This window comes from Coenobita brevimanus, chromosome 87, assembly GCF_032717465.1.
Source record: "Coenobita brevimanus isolate Jiangsu-jjx chromosome 87, ASM3271746v2, whole genome shotgun sequence".
NCBI classification, from domain to species: domain Eukaryota; kingdom Metazoa; phylum Arthropoda; class Malacostraca; order Decapoda; family Coenobitidae; genus Coenobita; species Coenobita brevimanus.
Genome location: NC_137040.1, coordinates 7579066 through 7604981, shown reverse-complemented (window position 1 = coordinate 7604981; position 25916 = coordinate 7579066). Strand labels below are relative to the sequence as shown.

The window sequence follows — 25916 nt, the reverse complement described above, 5'->3', positions numbered from 1 at the left end:
AAAATCAGGATTGGTAACCCTGAAATTGCCAATTGATGCCCCACAGTGACTTCGACTTAAAGCCTGGTCCAGTATCTAATCCATACGTGTGTTGAAAAGTGCAGGGGCAAGGACTCATCCCTGTCTTAATCCAGAATATACTAGGAAGAAGTCAGATGTTCCCCCCCCCCCACACACACAAACACTTGACAGCACTCTCAGTGTTTGAGTACGGGCCAGCAATCAGTTGGATTATCCCTTCGGGGATCCCACTGAGTCGCAGGAGTTCCCATAGTACCTCCAGATTTACTGAGTCAAACACTTTCTTGAGATCCACATAGGCTGCCAGACCTTGTTGAAACTCAAGTCAGCGTTCCACAAGAACTCGAAGAGCTAGGATACGATCAACCATGGACATCTCAAGCATGAATCCGGATTGCTCAGGCCTCTGAAACGTTAGCAGATGGTCCCGGATACACATCAGGAGAATGTGGGCAAGAACTTTGCCTGGCACTAGTGTCATGGTAGTTACTACAGTCATGCAGGTCGCCTTTCCTTTCCAGATAGGGGTGACCAAACCCTTTGTCCAGTCAGGAGGAATGATACCAGACCGCCAAACAGCTTCTGTGACTGCATGTAACTCCCTGATCATGGCTTCACCCCTAGCTTTGATTAGTTCTGCTGGGATGTCAGAACAGCAGCTGCTCTACCACTTTTCAATCTAGCCACAGCCTTCTTGGTTTCATCTAGATGGGGCACAGCCTCAGCAACTGGTAGGACAGCAGTCATCGGTTGTACACCAGCCGATGGAAGCTCTCCAGTGGGAGGTTCAGCCATATACAGCTGCTCAGAGTACTCAGCCCAATGAGCTCTATACTTATTTGCCCCTGACATGAGCTGTGCATCTGCTGTCTGAACAAAGTTAACTTGAGATGTGGGTCTGGAGTGGAGCTTCATCAGGGTTCAATAGGCAGGTTGGAGGTCATTTGCATGAAAACTACCTTCCACTTGCTCAGTGATTTCCTTGACAACCTCTCCTTGTCTCTTCTCAGTGAAACCCATGCCCGTTGAGACAGAACTCTGTGCTGTTCCCCATCTCCAGCCAGTCTGGGAGCACAACTCTCCTCAGTTGTGGCCAGCATCCCCCACAATATGAATCCCCTCCTTGATCTCGGGGTGGTCTCCAGTACACTCGTCAGCTGGTGCCAGGTTAGCACTCTTAAAGGTATCCCATTGTTCAACAGGATTCTCAGCAGTACTGAGCAGTTCAGACTGATTTGAGCCTGCCACTGCAAAGTCTTATGTACATTCCTTATCCCTGAGTTTTTCAGGATGGAACTGTTTTTGGTGGCAAGTTGAGAATCTCCCAATTCTGATTTGTAGTCTTAGAGTAGCAGCAACAAGTCTTTGATCAGTAGCAAAGAACTTTGCACTCCTGTAAACCCTGCTGTTTTGAAAGATCCTCCAGCATGGACCAACAAGAATGTGATCATTCTCCTTAGCAGCTCCTCTGGTATTGGGATACCAAGTCCAGGGGTGAAGATTTGGCTGCTTGAACCAGGATCCAACAGTTCTTAATTTACAGAATTTTTGTGAAGTCCAAAAGGTAAGAGCTATTGGAATTCATGGTTCCAGAGCCATGGGGACTTACACATTCCCTGAAGCCCTCCCTGTCAGTGCCAATAACTGCCTTAAAGTCACCCAAGTCCAGGAGTGTATCCCACGAGGGGCACAGTTCTACAACAGAGTCAAGTTTGGTGTAGAATAGCGCTTTCTCTTCCAAGATCACTCATCTCAGTTGGAGCATTCACTGCAATAAGAGAGATGAAGCCCAAGGAGTGCTTCAGTCTCACCAGCATTATTTACATATCAGCCAGAGCAACCTCGTCAACACAAGAGATAAAGTGAGCAGCAATTGCCACAGCAACATCCCTAAGATGGGCACCATCATCACAGCCAGACCAGTAGTATGTGTAACCATCGCTGCTGATCTTATCATGCTTGGGTTGCATCACTTGAGAGAGTGCAGCTATGCCAACCCTTAATCGCCCCAACTCTCATAGCAACAAAGGCAATTGATTATCCTTTGAAAGGCTTAGAACATTCCAAGCCCCCACCCGCAGTACCTTCCGAAGGTTAAACCCACGCTTGGAGCCTCGGGCCCATGCGTCCTTTGCGCCACCACAACACGAATCAAAAGGAGGATTTGGGTTAGGGGGTCCTTCCCCATCATCCGGTTGCTGGGGTCCCGTAGGCTCTGGCCACCAACTGTCATGGTGGGTGCCAGCATGACAGGGTCTCAAAAGCCCTGCTAGGCCAACACTGGAGGGAAGATCCCCCAGCAAAACTGAGTCAGGGTCAGGCATTAAGCATTGGCCCCTATTCCTCTTCCTTCTCTTGATATGCACAAGGTTGTTTTTTACAGGGAGGGGACACAAACCCCACCCCAACCTCCCAAGTCAGGAGAGGGCTCACCACTAGCCAGTGGACAGGGGCATGGAATCCCTGACTATGGCTGTCCAGGTTTTACACAGAGTTTTCCTTCTCGTTAGTGGCTTGCCAACCAAGGCTAACAAGCTCCACCTACTTTACTAGTTGGCAGTTGGCATAAATTGCTCATCTGCCCTTTGACAGGTCTTGTTTTTCATCCTGCATGGTGTTTAGTCACCCTCTTCACTGGCCTAGACCAGTGGGGATGCTGGTTTAGTCGCCAACAATCCGACCAGGAAACAGGTGATACCGGATTACATGGCACCAGTAGCAGAACAGTGTATGATTGTATATACTGCAGTGGTATAGCCCATGTATAAGAGAATAAGTCAGATACATACCTGGGAAAAATTGGTAACTGGGAAGGTAAATTCCTCATTTCCCAGTTGACTGGGATTGTATTGTACTTTTTATCTCATTACCCTGTACTGTATTTAACTGTTGACACTCTGCCAGAAGATATAATTTTCATTTTATTCTTCCCCATGCATAAAAGGGTCAGATGAACCTTTAGTAACCCCTTCACTACTAGGATGATTACTTTCCCTTCCTAAATGGCATTTGATCAAAAGAGTTAACATTTCACAAGTCCCCATAAAACACACCCAGCCTAGGACAACAGTGTGCATTGGTGACAGCAGGTGACAGGAAAAGGTGCTGAGTCCCCTGTCTAAATGAACTAATGAACCACAGAAACAGGCATTAGCTTTAAACCCTTCATCCCAGGGATGTCATTCATATTATATTCTTGCTGATTATGACCAAGTTAAAGAATGAAATTCAAAGCAAGCCCAAGGACACTAAATCACCCAGGGGGATCAGAGAGGCATCGAGGACTGTGGAAAGTTTGAGGGGTAGAGTGGGGGAAGTGGCTGAGACATTGAGTAGGAGGTGGGTGTGCAAGAAGTACGGTATGGGGGTGGATCAGCCAGAAAGATTACAGGGAAGGATTGTTATTATCATTTGTTTTGGCAGGGTAGGACAGATGGATATGGTGGTGTGGGTGTGTTGGCTGAGAAGAAGTGGGTGGAATATGTTATGAATGTTATGCGAGTGAGTGATAGGATAATAGAAGTGAAAATTTTGCTTGGTGGGAAAATGTTTGTATTTATAATGGCATGTCTCTCCACAGGCAGGCTTGGATGAGATAGAGAAGGATAGATTTTGGGATGATTTAATATGTGTAGTAAGTGGTTTGGGGGATGATGAGATTGTAGTTGTAGGAGGGGACTTAATGGTCATGTAGGTGAAGCAGTTCAAGGATATGAAGGAATACATGGGGGATGTGCATATGTTACAGGAAATGAGGAAGGAGAAAGGATACTTGAGTTTGGAGAGGCAATGAACATGATTGTGTGCTACACACATTTTAGGAGGAGAGAGAGTAGGTTAATTACATAGGAGTCTGGGGGAAATAGCCATCAGATAGACTTTCCTGGTCAGGAGGGCTGATAGAAGGTTAGTGAGGGATGAGAGTGAGAAGTATGTGCAGCAACACAAGTTATTGGTATGTGACATGGTGCTTAAGGTGCAGGTGTTGAAAAGGATGACCCATGCACCTAGGAGGAAAATATGGAAGCTGAAAAAACAAACAATAATGGATGCCTTCTATAGTGAGATGAGGAGAGTGGTGACTAGACAGAGAAGTGTTGACAGAAGTGCCAGTGAACAGTACAGAGCCCTCAAGAGAAACCCTTTGAGAGTTACTGATTCAGTATGTGGATGGACAAGAGGCCCACCAGGACTTAGAGAAACTTGGTGGTGGGATGAGGGTGTAGAAGCCGCAGTTAACCCCTTAACTGCGGGGATGTCAGGAGTGTGCCGTGCGCGTCTCGTGGGGATGATCGCATTCCGACTGACTTTTTAAAAATATTTGCCAAAAATCAGTTATTAGTCCTAGAATATTATAATTACATAAGCTTATGGCACATACCTTCAGCTTTCTCCTGGGATGTTTGTTGAGCCATTGTCAACTACCATAGGACTTGTGGAGACTTCTGAAGTTGCGTAATGAAGTCTCCATTTTACACTTCCCGATACCCCGTGATATGGTTACCACTGCCTGATGTTATAACTACAAACACTATTCTATGAATTTCAAGTAGTTTGGAATCCATACTATAAAAAAAAAAAAAAAAAAAAAAAAAAAAAAAAAGCAATGTAAATTACGAGTGCATACGAACTTTCCACCCACGCTCGTTCCCCGTTGGTATTCTGAGGCGGAGCTGTCATTTATTATTTATAAACACACTCACACCTTATATTCCTCGTACTTTATTACACTTATTAATGTATACAATATTTATCCATAAATTTCTTTCAGTACTAGTAGTTTATTTTCACTCCAGGTATGCACTTTCTTGTTCAGTAAACTAGCGTAGAGAGTGAAGCTTTCACTTTCACTTTCGTTACTGCAAGTACTGTATTTATACACGCTTGAGCGAAGCTTTCACTTTCACTTTCATTATTCCAAGTATTTATACTCGTATTCCTATATCACTAATTATTTACATTTCTGTTTACATTCTCTATTTTATTTACAATAATTAGATTTCTGTTTAATTACACTATGTTATGCACTGTCACTTGCAGTAACTTATAAAACTATTTTCCACTGTTCAATTGTATTTACATTCATTGCTTTCACTTGCTATTTACATATAATTTACACATTATTTACATTTCCACTTGCACTGTTTTAGTCACCAGAAAGATCGTAGTCACTGTCCATCATTATCATTAATAGATTAGCCAGTTCACGTTCCACAGCAGTCACTTAGCCCTTTACCCCTTCCCACATGAGGTTTAGTAGGGGTAGAGGTCACAGGGCCCTTAGCAGGGGGCTAAAAAACGACAGAATTGGACAGGCTCGAATCTGACATGGTTTCACCTTGAAAGACGACCGTAAACTGAATGTTGTGGTCTAGGGACAGGGAAGGGTTGACAATGTCAGCGTGCTGACGGCTGCTAATTTATTTGCTATGAAATGATTGGCAGGAAATCTAGACAATACATAATAAATCAGGTTGTTCCAGGTGAATGTAAATATCACTTAGGTTTCTCCCTTCCTTTCTTATGTATGTTTTTGTTACGAGACTAGGTCATACGGCATATTTCAAGGGGAAATAAACTGGGGAAATTAGCGAATGAGTGCACGTGGGGTGTTGCCAGGTGATAATTAGCCCATTCTAGATGTGTGACAGTATCAATTACCTTTTCTCTTTCTTCTATATATTATTTTGTATAAGAGTAGAGCATAGGACACATTTCAATGGATAAAATGAATGGAAAAATCTGTCCAGGATTTGTATAGTGCAGCACAGCTGGGCAAGCAGGAGGAGAGGGTAATGGAGGGGAGGTAAGGAGGGGAGTCAAGGACAAGGGAGAAATGGCTAAATTATCAACAGTGGATGGGAGTACAGATGACATTGGCAGAACTGAGTATAGCTGGACACTGGTAGTACTGATAGATGATACAGGCCACCACTTGAAAGCCTGGGCGAATTCAAAATAACACAGAATCACAGGAGTGATGCCCCGCGATATGATCCCATGCTCCCGAGCATCACGAAAGTGACGCCCTGCGGTTAAAGGGTTAGGGAGAAAAGAAGGCTTTTCCGGGAATGGAGGAAGGGTGGTAACAAAGAGGAATATTTGGCAGCCAAGTGTAGGGATAGAAAAGAGGTTTACAGGGTGAAGTCTGAGTCACAGAGACTTTTACTTGATAACCTAAATCATGTGGAAAGGAAGAATATGACATTTAAGATGGCATATCAGATGAAGAGGGAGAACAGGGATATCATAAGTGAGCTGTGTGAAGAATGATGAAGGAAAGGTAGTGGTGAACAGTGGGGATATTAAAGATGCATGGAGAGAGCTTTACAGCCAGTTGTTGAATGAGGATTTGACTGGGACAGGGAAGGTTTGGAGCCAGCAGATCCAGTGTTTGGCCCTTAGCCTTTGATTGACGTTGCAGCTGTGAGCGAGGCAATAGGCAGGATGCAGGTGGGGAATGCAGCAGGTGTGTCTGGGTTGACTGCTGAAATATTGAAAGCCTCAGGAGATATAGGAGTGAGGTTAGTCATTGACCTGATAAATACGATTATATATGAGTGAGTTATCCCAGATGATTGGCTGAAGAGTGTAATTGTAAATGTGTGCAAGGGGAAGGGTGATGCCCTGGGAAGAGGAAATTATAGAGGCATATAGCTTTTTGACCAGATAGTGAAGGTAATAGAGAGAGTTCTGGAAGGCATGATTAGAGAAAGAGTGAATATTGATGAGATGCAGTTTGGGTTTATGCCTGGCAAAGGGACCACTAATGCCATATTTATTGTTCGGCAGCTTCAGGAAAAATGAATAGGAAAGAGAAGGGAACTGTACTTTGTTGATTTGGAGAAGGCCTTTGGCAGAGACCCTAGGGCAATGAGAAAGCTTGGGATCGAGGAGTGGCTGGTTAGGGTGGTTATGGCCATGTGTGTGGGTGCTCGCATCCAGGTTAGAGTAATTGGAGAGTTGAATGATGTGTTTCCCATGAATGTAAGTGTGCACCAGGGGTCAGTTTTGAGCCCCTTGTTGTTTATCATGGTACTGGAAGCCCTCTCACGTGACTTCAGAAATGGACTTCCATGGGAGATGTTGTATGCTGATGATTTGGTGTTGATTGCAGAGAATGAAAGGGAGGTAGAGTAAATTTTTAGGAAGTGGAGAGATGGTATGAGGCATATGGGCTTAGGAGTAAATGCAGATAAAACAAAGGTGATGGTATCTAGGGCTGGTAGCAGTACTGTCAAAGATGAGGGAGAGTGGCCATGTGCAATTTGCCACAAGGGCGTGGGAAGTACTGTAATTCCATCTCATGCAGTGTCTGTGATAAGTAGGTGCATAAGAGATGTAGTGTTATTAGAGGTAGACTGCAAGATAATGCTGATTTCATGTGTGCAGTGTAGGGGAGAGCAGTTGGTTATTGTGTGGTGTGAAAGGATTGAACTTGCTGGTGAGTCTTTTGAGTGTGTGGAAGAGTTTTGTTATTAGGGAGACATTATGTGCTGGAGGTGGGGTTGGAGCTACCTCTGTGGCTAGACTGAGGACTCTTTGGAAGTTCAGGGAGCTGTTGCCTCTCCAGACATTGAGAGGGCTCTCCCTTTGTGCTAAGGGATCTTTGTATGCAGCATGTATTGGGAGTGTAATGCTGTATGGTAGTGAGACTTGGTCAGTTAAGGAAGAGGATATTTGTAGGCTCAAACATACAGAAATGACAGTGATTAGGTGGATGTGCAGTGTGTCCCTGAGTGTGAGGCCTGGGGGGGCTAGATTTACAATGGAAGAGTTGAGAGGTTTGATGAAACTGGGAGTGTATAGGTGTTGTGATGAGGAGGGGTAGGTTGAGATGGTTTGGGCATGTGTAGAGGATGGGGGATGATAATTGGGTGCAGAAAGTGAGAAGTGTTAATGTCAGGGTTACGGTTAGGGTTGTGAGAGGTAGACCGAAAAAGACCTGGGTCGAGGTCATTGAGTGTTGCCTCAGGGATAAGGGACTGTATAGGGAATATGCCATAGATCAAGCAGGATGGAGAGCTGCCATTAGGTGACCAATGCCAACGCATGCAGGCATGTTGGAGCCTTCAAAAACGAACAAAGGAACGAGTTTTTTTTTTTTTTTTTTTTTTTTTTTTTTTTTTTTTTTTTAAGTGTATATCTGTCAAGGAATTTGAAGAAGGGGGTATCCAATTCTTTCATTTCAAAGAGTTCATCCTAAGTTGGATAAAGCTGTCTGGCAGTAGCAAGAGTAGAACAGAAATATGTCATCAGATTGTTGAGGTTAAGGAAAATTTACATGATTTTCTCATCCTCTTTAAAAGGAATGAAGGCAGTTTTACAGCAGTCATTGTAATATCATAGTACAGTCTTGATATATTTTTTTTAATGCATACCCATTGGTCATTACTGTATACATGTTGGTGTAAACTGTTATCTTGAATTGTTGTATACTGTAAATCATGATACAAAATGTCACTCTTTCATGATGATGATATATTTTGAATTCTTGCTACTCTTAGTTGATTTTATTCATATGAGAAAAGACAAGTGGGAGGCTTAAATACTGTATAGCCTTTAGCCCTTTTGCAGATATCTCCTATCCATCCATCCATCCTTCTGTTATCCCTTCCCATTCTGCCCAGTATGATTTAAAAGTAATAATTATGATAACAGTTTACAGGTAGCAAGATTACAGTGAAAAAATGTCATCAAATTGAATAGATTAATTGAATGTTGTGTAAGTTCGTAGGGCATTTTTCAACCAGCTATTCACTGATAGTTTTCTCTTTCAGAAAACAAAGCTGTTGGTATTATGAAGCCAGGTCACACATTCACAATTGAACCCATGATATCTGAGGGTAAGTAAGGATTATCGTATATACTTGTACAGCCATACAGAATATGTGATTTTATATATTCATATAGTGTACTTAGGTTAAGAGATACAGTCCGAGGACAGTGTTTCTTTAGGTGACACATGGAAAGAGTGCTGTGTTTGTGATATCTGCATATGGTTCTGAATGTGGACTGAATAACATTCCTACTTCACATTTACTGATCATGAAGCCAAGAAACTGAAAGTTCAAGCTGGCAAGAGAAAGGTGATGGTCAGTAGGTGTGAAGGAGGTAATTCATGGAACAGGGTGTGTGGTCCTTGCTGTGTGAAAAAACTCTATCTTATGTACATGCAGAGGCTTTCTTTTCATGCCAGGAGTACTCAACAAAATATGCAAGTGTTGTGCAGCTTGGCACCAAGACTTGACCCGTTAAAGAGGATAAAAGCAGGTTAGAATGCTGAGAAAGTTGGTGTGGATGAGTATGGGCCCCACTGACTGATAACTGAGAATGGTGTGCTGTGAGAGATTTGCATAAGAAATATGAGAGAAGCTATGCAGATCAGAAAGTTGAGGTAATTTGGACATGGTGCGGGAGGGAGGAAGATGATTGGCTGTATGCAAATCAGAAAGTTGGGGTAATTTGGACATGATGAGGGAGGGAGGAAGATGACTGGCTGTATATGATCATGGGTGTGAATATGAAGGGAAGAGTCCCTAAAGACAGACTGATGACGACGGGTGTAATCCAGCGGGACACCTCTGGGCTACGCAGTTCAACAAACCAATGCCTTAGGATCATAGAATACGGAGAGCTGTCTTTGAATGAAAGGACCTACACATATTAGCTTGGTCAACAGTCTTTAAGCATAAATGATCAGTGGTTGGAAGAAGTTGAGGGAGCTGTTGCCTCTCTTGACATTGAGAGGGCTCTTCCTACGTGCTAAGGGATCTTTGTATGCAGCATGTGTTTGGAGTGTAATACTGTATGGTAGTGAGACCTGGGCAGTAAAGGAAGAGGATATTTCCAGGCTCAAACATACAGAAATGACAATGATTAGCTTGATGTGCAGTGCGTCCCATCATGCAAGGCCTGGGGGGACTGGGTTTGTGATGGAAGAATTGAGAGGTAGGATGGAACTAGAGTGTATTGGTGTTGTGATGAGGAGAGGTAGATTAAGGTGGTTTGGGCATGTGGAGAGGATGGGGGATGATAACTGGGTGCAGAAAGTGAGATGCGTTAATACTGGGGGTGGGGTTGTGAGAGGTAGACCGAAATAGACGTGGGACAAGGTCATTAAGTGTGACCTCAGGGTTCAGAGACTGAACAGGGAGGCTGTCGTAGATAGAGCAGCATGGAGAGCCTCCATTAGGTGATCAAGGCTGATGCATGCAAGCATATTGGAGGCTTTAAAAATGAAAATGATTACTCAGATAATACCCCTGGGGATAGAGGAGTAGTAATCTATCTGTCTGTCTATTGCCAAAAGCCTTAATCCTTTAAGGGGTGGCCACAAACAAATTGTCTCCATGTCGCCGTGTTCCCTGCCTTTTCACTGCTCCTCCCCCACCCCTGAGCCCACACCCCCCTCTCTCATATACCTCTCCACTGCATCCTTCCACCTCATCCTCGGCTTTTCCCTTCCTCTCTACCCCTCCACTTCACTGCCATGCACCTCGTCAGTCTGTCATTCTCCATCTTCACATGAGCAAACCACCTCAGTGCATTTCTGCTAACGCTTCCTGTTACATCCACATCCACACCACAGTGCTTCTTCACTTCATTTGTCAGTCTGTCTCTCCATGTAACTCCATATGCTTCTCTCAAATAACCCATTTCCACTTCTCTCACTTGTGACTTGTGTCCCTCCAACAAGGTCCAAGCTTAACTTCCATACATTAGAGTTGGTATCTCAATACTGTCATGCAGCAACTTTTTTACTTCCATACTCACTTCCCTATTTCTTATCACTGCTTTCAAAGACCACCTACCTTTCTTCCTTGTTGTGACCATTCAAGCACATCATCCTCCAAACTTCCTTTCTTACTCATCACACTACTCAAGTACTTAAATGCAGTCACCTTTACCATTTCCTCATCATCCATCCTAACTGTACATTTAGTGACTTCATTTCTCTTGAAAACTGTAACTTTCCCTACATTCACCTGTAGATTCCATTTCTTACACACCCTCCCAAACTCATTCACCAAGCCTTGCAGTTCCCCTTTATCTTCACCGAACAATGCTGTATCATCTGCAAACAATGCAGGAAGTTTCCAAAAGCTGCCCTCTCTCATTAGGGCTGCTCCAACCCTCCACTGGTCTACCTTGTATCTCCGTTATAACTCCATCCATATACAGATTGAAAAACCATGGAGACATGGCACATCCATGTTTCAATCCAAAATCCAGATAGAAAAATTCACTCAGTTCACTATCCACACACACTGCAGCCTATATCTGTTATAACCCCATCCATATACAGATTGAACAACCATGGAGACATGGCACACCCCTGTTTCAGTTCAAAATTCAGATAGAGAAATTCACGTAGTTCACTATCCACACACACTGTAGCCTTAGCACCCGCATACATTCTCTTCACGGCATTCAGCAACTTCCCATTTGGTCAATATATTCTTAGTATTCTCCACATTCCTTGTCTATCCACTCTTTCATATGCTTTCTCCAAATCTATGAAGGCTGCGTGCAACTTCATTTCCTTCTCTAGAAACTTTACCACTAAAGACATAAGGATGAATATATGATCTTCACAACCTCTTCCTTTTCTAAAACCTCCCTCTTCTTCTCCACCTGTTTTCTCTGTTATTTCCCTAATTATTGTCAGTACGGATTTTACCATATACTTTGCCTATTACACTAAGAAGACAAATGCCCCTATGATTACCACACACTTCTTTTTCCTTTCCCTTGTACAGGGGAATAATTATACCTGTCTTCCAGGCCTCTGGGACTTGACCTTCCTCCCAGGCCAATCAGCAGATCTTTCATATCCATTCTACTGCTATCTGTCTCATATGCATCATCATTTCACCACACACTCAATCAATTCCTGTGACTTTTCCCATTTTGACATTCATCACTGCATTCACTACTTTCATCTTACTGATCTCTTCCTCCCTTTTCACCATCCTCCTTCACTCAGCCATACCCCAGCCACATGTAATTGCATTACTTTCATTCTCTGTGTTTCACAGTTCTGTAAAGTGTTCTCTCCATCTGCTCACTTCTCTCTTGTTCTCTATCAGTCTACCATTTTTATCTTTCATTCTCCTACTAACTTCTTTATCACCCTGTCTAATTCTCTTTACCTCCTTCCAGAACATTCTCTTACATTCCCTACACTTTACACTCAAATTCCTTCCAAATTCTCATCCACTCTCTTCTTACTGCTTTACTAATCTTTTCACCTCTTTCTTCCTCTCTACATACAACTCTCTCTTCCACCTCATAACTTTCTCTATGCCTCTGCTTCCCATCCATTAACTATATCCTTTCTTCTTTTGCATGACAGCTTGCCTCACCTCTTCATTCCACCATGCTGTTTCATGCATCTCATCTTGTCTTCACCCTACACACCACCTCACATTCTGCACAGATTTCTTCTGTGGAAATCTTGCACACACCTTCCACCTCCCCTATCTGCTCCATATCATACTTACCCAGTCTTATATTTTGCCATTTTTCCACCCTTCAATCTTTCTACCCTCCTTGTATGGACTACTTCCTCCTGTCCTTGCCTCTTTCTATTCCTCCATTGCACATGAATCATCACTTTCACCACCATCAAATGGTGGTCAGAAAGTCCTCTCTCCCAATCTCTGTATGCTCTTGCATCCATTATGTACCTTCTCATTCTGCCATCCTCACACACAATCATTCATCGCCTTCTGTTCATTCAGTTCACCCCCCCCCCCCATCTCATCACTCACCACATATAGCTGTGGATCATTTTGTGCCCAAAGAGGATATTGGCCATCACCAACCCCCTCCCTGCACAAATGTCCATTATAGCATTGCCATTCTCATCCACTTCTGCAGACACACCCCACTTACCAACTACTCCATCCACCTTCACATTCCCTACTTTCCCATTCATATCTCCACTCTCTTATTCCACTCAAACTTTTCCATGCATGCTTCCACAAGTGCCCAGAACTCTTGTTTCACTCTGCTTGCATGATCTTGCGTTGGTGCATACATACACACAACCGCACACGTTTGTATTACCACTTTCAATCCAACTGATCTGTGCTTTCTTATATTCTCTTTCCATCTCTTGCACACAAAAATACATACACCCTCTTTTGCCCTCTTATTCTCACCTATTCCTGCGTATATGTTCCATCCATATTCCCACTGTCTCACGCTCTCACCTCTCCTTGTAGTCTCAGCTAATCCACATATGTCCAATTTTGGCACTGCCATTCTCATCCACTTCTGCAGACACATCCCACTTACCAACTGCTCCATCCACCTTCACATTTCCTACTTTTACATTCATAGCTCCAATCAAAAACACTGTCATTCCTCTCAAACTTTTCCATGCTTGCTTCCACAAGTGCCCAGAACTCTTATTTCGCTCTGCTTGCACGATCTTGCATTGGCGCATACACACACACAATCACCCAAGTTTGTATTACCACTTTCAGTCTTACCCACACCATCCTTGAACCAACTGATCCATGCTTTCTTAAATTCTTCTTCCATTTCTTGCTCACAAGAATACATACACCGTCTTTTGCCCTCTCATTCTCACCTGTTCCTGCACATATATCCCATCCATATTCCCACTGTCTCACACTCTCACCACTTCATGTAGTCTAAGCTAATCCACAGATTTCCAGTTTTGTACCCTATTCGCACCCTTAACATTCCATGTTGCAATCTGAATCATATCCTTTGTCCGATCCTTGGTCGTCACCTGTTGGTCCGTCCTGATCCACAGCATCTTGTTTGTATTTTTAGTTTGTTGTTTTCTGGGGAGGGGCACTAACCCTCTGCCAACCCACTTGTCGGCACAGGGAACACTTGTTGGTTGGCTATAAGGTAACCACCCATTGTTACCTCCACCAAGGAGGTAATGTTTTCACCCCTGTCCATTTGTTGATTGGTTTGTGAGCAAGATTATGCAAAAACTACCGGATGGATTTCCACGAAACTTGGTAGAGTATTGGGCCTTGCCCCAGAATAGATTCCATTAAATTTTGGTGTGGATCTGGATAAAGGTGCGGATCCAGGAATTTTTTTTTCATTTTCTTTAACATTGCGGGATAGGGCGGTTTTCGACAGTTTCGTAAATTTTTCAGTGAATATTGCATGGATCGTGATGAAAAAAATCATGCATATTGAGGACATTGGTATCTACGAATGTGTACAGTTTGGCGTGGATCCATATAAAATTCCAGATCTATCAGATTTAAATATGCTTTTATAGGGGGTAGTCTTTTTCCAGCTGCCTTACAGTAATAAATAGGGCTACAGACTTGCAGAGCTGTGCCTAATAACAAAGGTGAGGAGTACGTCATAGCTGTATTGCACAATAGCTGCATTTTGCAATAGCTGTAATAGACACATTCTGCAATAGCTGCATTTCACAATAGTGACAATGGAAAAACTGCTGAACTGCATGTTGGGCCTTGGCGGAGGTATGCGCTCTACCGAGTGCCATTCTTGTATTAAGTGATTTCCTGGTTTACAGGAATGCACTTGGATTGTCACTCAGTGTAGAGTTACCCGAAGTAGAGTGGTGTTACACTGAGTGAGTGGATGGTGGGCACCCCCACCGACAACGAGTAATACTTTGCAAATATTTACATGTGAAAAATTAAAAGGGTGAGAATGGGAATCTAGAAACCCCCCTCTCTTTGTACAGAAATTGTATCATCAGCAACAAAAGTCTTATCTCTTCTCGTGCATCACTCTCTACGAACTGTGAAAATCAGTCCATTGAATCTGTAGAAGCTAACATTAAAGACTGTTTGGCCACAGATTAGTGTCATCTATGTTGTTTGCTTTAGATCAAGAGACAAAATCCATGAAGAGAAAAACCTGAGAGATAGCAAGACTGCTGTTGCAGATAATTCAATGTTGACAGAGGCATGTGGTGACCCCACTGCCCAGAACTTTTATTGTAAATGGTCTCATATTCCTTATAGCTCAGTGGAGGGTGAGGGGGGCAGTTGTACAGTCTAGATATCAACTGTCTTTCCAGTTTTGTCCGAAGTTTATTTTCAAACTACCAAAACATACCATAGTCTTAACTGGATTAATGTGTGTCTTTGATGGTTTGACTTTTCTGTCCTGGATTCATCAAACCTGTGAAAGATTCTCATTTTAACTGTGTGTTCAGTGCTGAAACTGTAATGTTAAATGATTTAGCACAGACCAAAGACAGTATAACATGGACTTACTGGAGATATCTGTTGCTGCCTAAGTTTGCACCCTTTGAGGGGAGCACTTTCACTTAATCCTGGTCTAAAATCAACCAAAATAAAAATCATATTCACTTAAATGCCACTTCCGCCGAATAGAGAGGGGCCCGAACCTGGAAGTAGTGCCCCAGGAGGGTGCCCCAAGGTCACTACCACAGCCACTGGTAAGCTGGTGGGCTAGGGGTCCCAGATCCATTGCATGGACCTGGGACTGTGCAGTGAGTGGGGCTTGTGGTATGTGTACCCCATTTATTAATACTGACTATGACCAAATACAAGAATAAGTTTCAAAGCAAGCATGAGGACGTTAATCATCCAGGGGGATGAGGATGGGTTCATGGAATGTGGGAAGTTTGAGGGGAAGTTGTTGAGGCATTTAGTAGGAGGTGGGTGGATGTGGCATGTTTCCAGAAAGTCCAGTACATAGGTGGATCAGCCAGAAAGATTGTTGGGAAGGATTGTTACTACAAGTTGTTTTAGTGGGGGGGACATACGGATATGGGGGTGTTGGTGTGATGGTTGCGGAGAAATGGATGGAATATGTTATGAATGTTATGAGAGTAAGAGATAGGATATTGGTAGTGAAAATTCTGTTCGGTGGAATGATAACTGCAATTATATCGGCATACGCTGCACAGGCAGGCTTGGATGAAGTAGAGAAAGATGGATTTTGGGATGACTTAATATGTGTAGTAGGTGGTATGCGGGATGATGAGATAGTAGTTTTGGGAGGGGACTTAAATGGTCATGTAGGTGAAGCAGCTCAAGGTTATGAAGGAGTACATGGGGGATGTGCGTATGGTATAAGGAATGCGGAAGGAGAAAGGATACTCAATTTTGGGGAGGCAACGAACATGATTGTGTTCAACACACATTTTAGGAAAAGAGGGAGTAGGTTAATTACGTACGAGTCTGGGGGAAATAGCAGTCAAGTAGATTATTATCTGTTTAGGAGGGCTGATAGGAGGTTAGTGAGGGATGTTAAAGTTATAGGAAGTGAGGAGTGTGTGCAGCAGCACAAACTATTAATTTTTGATATGGTGCTTAAAGAATGAGTGATGAAAAAGAGGACCTATGTACCTAGGAGGAAAATATGGAAGCTGGAAAACCAAGCAGTAAGGGATGCCTTCTATAGTGAGATGAGGAGAGTGGTGGCTGAACAGGGAGCCGTAGACAGAGACGTTAATGAACAGTACAGAGTCCTCAAGAACAACCTCTTGAGAGTTACTGATGTAATATGCGGTTGGACAAGAGGCCCACCAAGACATAAAGTAACTTGGTGGTGGGATGAGGGTGTAGAAGCTGCAGTTAAGGAGAAAAGAAGGCTTTTCCGGGAATGGAAGAAGGGTGTTTCCGGGAATGGAAGAACGATGGTAACAAAGAGGAGCACTTGGCTGCCAAGCGTAGGGATAGAAGAGAGGTATACAGGGTGAAGTCTGAGTCACAGAGACTTTTACTTGATAACCTAAATCATGAGGAGAGGAAAAATAGATCTTTAAGGTGGCAAACAGATGAAGAGGGATAATCGGGATATAGGTGAGCAGTGTGTGAAGAATGATGAAGGAAGGGTAGTGGTGAACAGTGGGGATATTAAAGATGCAAGGAGAGAGCATTATAGCCGGTTTTTGAATGAGGAGTTTGACTGGGACAGGAAAGGTTTGGAGCCAGCAGATCCAGTGTTTGGCCCTTGGTCTTTGATTGACGCTGCTACTGTGAGTTAGGCAATAGGCAGGATGCAGGTGGGGAAGGCAGCAGGTGTGTCTGGGTTGGCTGCCGAAATGTTGAAGACCTCAGGAGATATAGCAGTGAGGTTAGTCACCGACCTGATAAATATGATTGTATATGAGTGTGGTGTCCCTGATGATTGGTTGAAGAGTGTAATTGTAAATGTGTATGAAGGGAAAGATGATGCCCTGGAAAGATGAAATTATAGAGGTACAGTATAAAGCTTTTAGATCAGATAATGAAGGTAATGGAGAGAGTTCTAGAAGGTATGATTAGAGAAAGAGTGAATGTTCATGAGATACAGTTTGGGTTTATGCGAGGCAGGGGGACCACTGATGCCATATTCATTGTTTGACAGCTTCAGGAAAAATATATTGGTAAGAAAAGGGATCTGTATTTTGTTTTTGTTGATTTGGAAAAGGCCTTTGACAGAGTCCCCAGAGAGGTTGTGAAGTGGGCAATAAGAAAGCTTGGCTTGGAGGAGTAGCTGGGTAGGGTGGTTATGGTTGTGTACAAAGGTGCTCGCATCCAGGTGAGATTTGAGTGATGAGTTTTCCGTCAGTGGTCAGTCATGAGCCCCTTATTGTTTATCATGGTGTATGAAGGTTTCTCATGTGACTTCAGAAATAGGCTTGCATGGGAATTGTTATATGCTGATGACTTGGTGTTGATTGCGGAGAATGAGTGGGAGGCAGTGGAAAGGTTTATGAAGTGGAGAGATGGAATAGGGTACGATGTTCTGAGAGTTCATTTTGTTTTCTTATTAAAGGCTCAAGCATGCTTGCATTTGTCGAACTTGGTCACCTAATGGCGGCTCTCCATGGTGCTCGATCTCTGGCAGCTTCCCATTTCAGTCCCTTATCCCTGAGGTCACACTCAGTGACCCCATCTCAGGTCATTTTTGGTCTACCCCTGGCAACCCCACCCCTGACGTTAACACTTCTCACTTTCTACACCCAGTTATCTTCCCCCATCCTCCCCACATGCCCAGACCATCTCAATCTACCTCTCCTCATTGGAACACCAATACATTCCAGTCCCATCCAATCTCTCGACTCTTCCATCATAAACCTTGCCCCTCCCAGGCCTCACATTCAAAGACACACTGCACATCCACCTAATTATTGTCATTTCTGTACATCTGTGCCAGCAGATATCCTCTTCCATTACTGTAGATAAAACAAAAGTAATGATATCTAGGGATAGTGAATTGCCGTCAGACGAAAGGGTGTGTGGCCATGCACAGTTTGCCACAAGGGTGTGGGAGGTTACTCCATTTTGTGTAGTGTTTGTGATAAGTAGGTGCATAAGAACTGTAATATTAGAGGTAGACTGCAAAATAATGCTGATTTTGTGTGTGGGGTGTGTTGGGGAGAGCATGTAGAGATTGAGGGGCGAGAAAGGATTGAACTCTGCTGGTGGGTCTTTTGAGTCTATGGAGGAGTTTTCCTGTTTGGGGGACATGTTTTGTGCTGAAGGTGGGGCTAGAGCTAATTCTGTGGCTAGGGTAAGGAGTTTTTGGAAGAATTTCAGGGAGCAGTTGCCTCTCCTGACATTGAACAGGCTCTCCCTCGGTGCTTAGGGGTCCTTGTATGCAGCATGTGTTAGGAGTGGAATGCTGTATGGTAGTGATGCATGGGCAGTGAAGGAAGAAAATTTTCCTGGGCTTAAACATAGAGAAATGATAATACAGTAATTCAATGGATGTGTAGTGTGTCCTTGAATGAGAGGCCTTGGAGGGGTATGGATTATGATTGAAGAGTTGAGAGGAAGGATGGGACTTGAATGTATTAGTGTTGTGATGAGGAGGGAGAAATTGAGATGGTTTAGGCATGTGAGAGGATAGAAGAAGACAACTGGGTGTGAAAGGTGAGATGTGTGAACATGAGGTTAGTGTTGTGAGTGGCAGACCAGAAAAGACCTGGGATCTGTGACCACAGGGATAAGGGACTCAGTAGGGAGGCTGCCAGAGATTAAGCAATGTGGAGAGCCACCATTAAGTAGCCAAGGCCAACACATGTGAGCAAGTTGGAGCCTTTATAAGCAAAACAAAATGAAAATGAATTAATGGTAACTAGCTGTATGTTCTAAGAGGGCTGGCTGTACATACAAGCATCTTCTTGTGTATGATCTCTTGGTACACAATGTTGTTCTTTAATGGTCCTCAACTATTGACACCTTTTTTCTGGTAAATGATCAGTGAGCTCTCAGTTTGATGACTGCCCTGGTGGAGAATATAATTGGGAATACTGAAGCCCCTCACCAAAGCAATCATCACCTCGTCATAGTGTCTCAGTTATATTAAAAATGATGTGTATATTTTCTGATTGGCAAATTCATATTTTTTTAGCTTTAAAGTGATGAAAATTGAGTGAAATATGTGAACAGTAACAGTGTAGCATCAGTCAGCTATCGTCAGATGGGAAGTACAGTAGTTGGGAAAGCTGGTCGGGAAATAGCCCACCACATAAACAATCCTTGCATCACTCTAGTTCAAAGCTTTGCCTTAATTATCCTCAGCATGGTGTGTGTAGATAATTTTTCTGTCTATCTATCTATCTATTGCCAGACGCCATAATCCCGTAAGAGGTGGCCACTTGACTTTGAGTTACTTATTTTACAGGGAGGGGCACTAACCCTCCACCAACCCACTTGTTGACATGTAGGGAGCACGTATGGGTTGGTTATATGGTAACCACCCAGCGTTGTAAATGGTTTCTTGGCTTACAGGAAACCATTTGGCTTGTCACTCAATGTAAAGATAATTTTTGAGATTTAAAAATTGAGTGAAATGTATGATCATTATGAGAACAGAGCCAATCAGCTGATCACTTGGCAGGAAATAGCCCACAACATTAGTCCACCTTGTAAACAAGAGGATTATATCACCCCAGTTTAAAGATTAACTTTTAGTGAACATCATCTTCAGTATGATCCGTGTATTACAGTTTGGAATGATGATCAAATGTGTCTGATCAGTAAGGTGACAGAAATTGAGTGATTATTGTGAACAGTAATATAATAGCACAGAGTCCTCAGAATTTCAGCTTACATATTCAGAGTTGAACTGAATGTGTTTTAAGAATACAGTACAGTGTTTTGATTTCACCATGTTTTATGCTCAATAATATCTCTTCAGCGATTTGTGGTTGCAGTACAAGTGTAAAGTGGTGTTTTAGGTGGTTATGGACATCAGATAAGTTGGTTATGGACTGAGATAAAGTCATATAAGAGTAAACCTGACTGGACACCTGATATAACCCCATTGAGCCTATGATACATTTGATTTACTGATTTTTTTTTTTTTTTTTTTTTTTTTTTTTTTTTTAACCATCATTTTTTTCCCCACACAACTCTTTTATAAAATAAATGATGTCTGTAAAAATTTACTCAGGATTTGGGCAGTATACCAGTGTATTGAACTGTAAACTTAACCTTGTCATCACACAGGAACATGGAAGGATGAACAATGGCCGGACAACTGGACAGCGGTGACTGCAGATGGGAAACTGTCGGCACAGTTTGAGGAAACATTATTAGTAACTGAGACAGGAGTAGAAGTTCTCACTCGTCGCAGGGATAAGGGTGGGCAGCCTTATTTCATGGATTGAGTTGGGGCTTATCTTAGATTCTAATATAGAATACAGTAAGTCCTTTTTATATGTCAGGGATGTGTTCGAAATTATCACAACTTTCATACAGCATGTATTGTATATTTTGGGGAAGTGGTAAAACAGCTTTACAGGTAGCATTGGAACCTAATAGGAAGTTTTTTATTTTGTTGTCCTCTACAGTACTGTGAACTTTATTGCAAAAAGGGACTTAGAAAATGGCAACATGTAATGAAGACTTACTAATACAGACAGTAAACCCTCATTAAATGTTGTCTTTTTTCTGTTCATTCCTCAGGAAACTGCAGAAATATGCCCACTTAAAATTTCATTGATACCTATAAAACTAATTTAACAGTTCTCCTAATGTACAGCACCAAGTGTGTGGAAAAAGTTGTGATATATCCCCAGATACTACCATATGTAACAAGGACCACCCGTAATGTAACAAGGAACTAGCCTGTACCTTTTTGAAGTTCATCAATTGAGAGGAATGTAATTTTAAACTTCTACTAAAATATGTGGCAGGGGTGTTACAAACAAATATGTTTCATATGGGATAAGCAAGGGAAATTCACATATACCATATTTATACTTTTTAAAATATTGTTTGGTCTGTTGCTACTGTAAAAGAAATATAAATGACAGATTCAGTAAGGTTTTTATAATCCATGTCATGCATATTATTACAGTATAGCATAAGCATGTAGTCAGTAGGCCTGTGACTTTATGGTATGTGTAAATGACAAATGTGTTTATATTTTTTCTCCTGCTGATTATTCAATAACTGTGAAGTCATTTTTTGCAGATGATCATGTACACCAAGATTCCAGTGTACACTCAATCCTCGTAAATCGTGGCAATTTGGGTCTGGACCACTGCCGCAATTTACAAATTCCGTGGTTTATAAATGATAAACCACGGAATTTGTAAATTTCAATGAAAAATGAAATTGGGTCTGGACTTTGGGTCTGGACTTTGGCCAACAACCCCCTACAGCACCCGACCTACACCTATCTAGGCACCATCAAACACAATCATACAAATTTAGGAATATTCAATGCATGTATTAAGGGATCTCCCCTTAATCCTATGACGAAATTGCTTAAGTGAATGGAGTGGGGTGGTGTTGGGAAGAACTTAAAACCTCTCAGCATTTGTTCATCCCAAACTCTTTCGCCAGCTTTGAAAACTTGTCTCCCCTCTCAACACGACAAATGAGCTCCAAACGTTGACTGTACGACAACTGCGGCAGCTTCTTGACGCCATACTGCTTAGAGTGCTTCATTGGGGGGTCGGGAGGGGCCATGGCAGGTAGGAGGCGGGGGGAAGTTGCACAAAAAAGGCAAGTTACTCTCGTACCCCACCGCGACGGTTTGTAGGGTGCGGATTGGTGGGACAAGAACAACAACAACATGGCGGCATTAGTATGCACACCTGCCACCAGGGATGCGTGGTGATTGGTTGTTGGGTTGCGATTTTCAATTTGAATGCAGCGGTTTACGATTCTCCTCGGAAAAGGCCCACTTGGGTGCCTAGGTCCGCGATTTTCGTGACTTAACAGTGATTTAAGGATGCTGGCAGTCTGACAGCCACTTAGCCGTGATTTATGAATCTGTGATTTATGAACACGCAATTTACGAGGATTGACTGTAAATATCTATCTATCTATCTAGTGCCAGACGCCTCAGTCCCGTTTGAGGTGGCCACAAACAAGTCGCCTCCAAGTTGCCCTGTCCCCCGCCATTTCACTGCCCTGCTCCCAACTCACACCCCCCTCTCGCATATACCTCTCCATCTCATCCTCGGCCTCCCCCTCCCTCTTCCCCCCTCCACCTCACTCACATACACTCTCTTCCTCAATCTTTCACCCTCCATCCTCTCCACATGGCCAAACCACCTCAGTGTGTTCCTCATAACGCTTCCTGTCACATCCACATCCACACCACAACGCTTCTTTATATCCTCATTCGTCAGCCTGTCTCTCCATGTGACTCCACAGGCTCCTCTTAAATAACTCATTTCCACTGCAATCACTCTTGACTTGTGTCCTTCCAACAACGTCCAAGCTTCACTTCCATACGTTAGAGTTGGTATCACAATACTGTCATGTAGTAACTTTTTCACTTCCATGCTCATATATATATCCAAGGGGTGGTTGTGGTTGAGTGCTCATGTAATGCCACTCAGGGATGAGTGAGGCTGATCACTCTCATATTAAATGTTGGGACCAACTGCCTAGTCCCAGGCTTCTGTGTTCCTCATGGGGCAATGATTGCATTGCGCAGTTGACCCATGTGCGGTGTGATGCGGTGAGGATCTGTCCGTTCTCCCCTTTGGGGCTAAGATGCGAATAAATGTGTTTGAATGGATGAGTAAATGGAGAGCAAGTCGTCCTGTCTCGGCTACCTCCCTTTCCTTGGGGGAAGCAGCCTAGGTATATAGATAGATAGATAGTGTGTGTGTGTGTGTACAGTGAAATCTCAAATTTCGATAGACATTCGTACCGAAAAATTGCATCAAAATTCAAATAATCGAAATTTAAACTGAACTTCTTATGGGAAAAACTAGTTTGGGTCTGGGGCCTTCGAACCTCATTATGTAAAATCATTATTTTTTGCCCACATCCCATGTAAACTTTATTAACTATAATTGTGGTTAAGTAACTGTAGTTCTGCATTGTACCGCCATGTTGTAGTGTAGAATACGGACTTTCGCCTTTCCAGCATGTGTATACGTGGTGTACTTCTGCCCCTTCCTGTATTCCCTTTTCTCCCTTGGCTGCGAAAATTTAGAGGTGCCAGGCTGTTCTCGTCCATTACCACTGCTACCCGAAGAACAACTCTTGCTTGCTGTCTTGAAACAGGTAAATTGGAATGAAAATACTGTACAACGAAACTGCAACGAAATGCACGTCCACACGTGGAAGGTAAAGGCTGAAACTGCGGCGCTTGGCTGTAGAGGGCAGGAGAGTTGCAAGATGGCAGCCGACAACAGAACACTGCTTTGTGCACGGTTTGTTTTAGTTGGAGTCGGGCCCCGAGAGCATCGAAAAACGCAATTTTGGCATCGAAAAGTGAGATAGGCAGACCACTTGAAAATGCATCGAAATTTGAATCGCCGAAAACTAAACCATCGAAATTCCAGATTTCAGTGTATATATATATATATATATATAAAAATATAAAATATATATATATATATATATATATATATATATATATATATAAAATATATATATATATATATATATATAAATATATATATATAATATATACATCTATATATATATATATATATATATATATAATATATTCATTCATTGCCAGACGCCATGTATCTCAAACGGGGTGGCCAAGGGCTTAGAGTTAATTGTTTAACAGGGAGGGGCACTAACCCTCCACCAACCCCACTTGACACGCAGATATATTTATATATATTTGCTTATTCATACTATATACAGTATATATATATATATATATATATATATATACCTGTATATATATATTTGCTTATTCATATTATATAGATAGATGGATAGATATATGCAGTAAAAGTCCTATTATTTGGCAGCTAATTATTCGGTAGATCCGATATTTCGGCAGTTTTGAGAAATGGTCCCATTTATCAAAGTCTCCGATTGCTCGGCAGGTGTCGGGAATCATCTCAGCAGTCTAGGAAGTACAGTGGAACCTCGGTCCTCGAACGTCTCACATGTCGAACAAATCGGACCTCGACCAAAAAATTCAAGAAATTTTTGCTTCAGAGGTCGACCAAAATATCGGACCTCGACCAACCTGAACGTAGCCAAACGAAGGGAAGCTGGCCGACCGACAGACACGCATCCACTTTTGTTGTTCGTCAACGTGGTCGTCCTGCTGTGCTTCACATTTTTCTTGATTCAGTGCAGTATTAGCCCCTAATAATGGCTCCAAAGAAAGCAAGTTCATCCAGTACGGCTGCTGGCAGTGAAAAGAGGAAAGTAGTGCGGAAAATAATTGAAGAAGTGGAAAAATTATTGCTTATCTTCATCAATGAGAAACAGTTAGCAGGAGACAGTGTTGGTGAGTATATAATTTGTGAAAAGGCAAGAGAAATATACAGTCACCTCGTAAAGGAAAGCACTGGTACCGGTGCTGAAACTTAAATAGGTAAGCATCTGGGGTCTTGGAACGGATTAAAATGATTTACATTATTTCTTATGGGGAAAATTAGTTCGGTCCTCGACCAATTCGGTCCTGGAACAGCCTTCCAGAACGGATTGTGTTTGAGGACCGAGGTTCTACTATATTATCTGTGACTTGGAAGCCCACTGTTTTTTTACACGTGTATATGTTCACTAGTTTCTATATTTTTCAGATTCAGGAATAGTATTGCATTGATTACAATGTTGCATCGCATCATACTGTACAGTAACAACCCTGAAACTAGCAAGGGTTACTTTCCAAGCCCCCTCACTAATTCTTAGCTAATTCTTGACTCCTTCCCGAAAGTGACATTTACCGGTAATTGCCTAGCCCATGAACCACTGATACTGTAATGCATTACCCATAAATAATCGTTGCTTGTTAAATCTGTTTCCCCGTAGTTTTTAGCTGTATGACTGTGACAGCTCTTGTACTTTGATTCCTCAGCATAATGGTGGAAGGGGCTGTCCTAAGTGTTTAACTAAGCCTGACCTAACTGAGTTTAACTGTACCTAACAATTTAACCAAACCCAACTTATCCTGAAGTCCGAAAAATACATAAAACAAACTGGAAGAATATGAATTGTTAAGGTCTTTCTTATGAAAGTTAAACCTACATTAAGTGCTCATTCTTTTGTTCGTTTTTGTGTTTATGTGTGAAAGAGAGAGTACTGGTGCAAACAGTAATGTATTCCATTAACCCCTTCATAACCCCCGGCATTGAACAACGCTTTACAGTACCGGCATCAGTGGCATCGAGTTAGTGTGAGCTATAAATAAACTGTGAACAATTATGGGAAGGGAACGAAGGTCACTGGTATGTATACACGACTCTACACTACGATTCCAAGCAGACAGGCGGTCGCTTAATCTCAGATGTTTTCGCCCATTTGGTAAATGCACTGTAACTTTATCAATTCTTCATGAATCATAGTGAATCATAGCATGGGTTTAGGAAGCTAAATAACACATTGCTAGGTGCGGTGTTAAAAATAAATTGATTTCAGAAGAATGGAAGAAACTCTCCATACTCAAAGATGGATTAAATTTCTTCCATTTAATTTTCTGAAAGATGTGAAGTGAATCAGTTGGCG

General features: G+C 42.5%; 1 protein-coding gene across 5 annotated transcripts in view; it reads left to right on the top strand.

Annotated features, from left to right (window-relative positions):
- The window catches only part of LOC145411057 (methionine aminopeptidase 1), a 169974-nt gene extending 148560 nt beyond the window's left edge, over positions 1-21414 (top strand). For 4 of the 5 annotated variants that reach the window (XM_080281130.1, XM_080281131.1, XM_080281133.1 and 1 more), the window contains 2 exons: positions 8802-8867; positions 20475-21414. In XM_080281130.1, the coding sequence (XP_080137256.1) occupies positions 8802-8867; positions 20475-20635 (227 nt within the window). In that variant the 3' untranslated portion in view covers positions 20636-21414. The remainder of the gene's footprint in view (positions 1-8801; positions 8868-20474) is intronic. The other variant, XM_080281132.1, reaches the window with a different exon arrangement.
- Positions 21415-25916: the final 4502 nt, after the last annotated feature.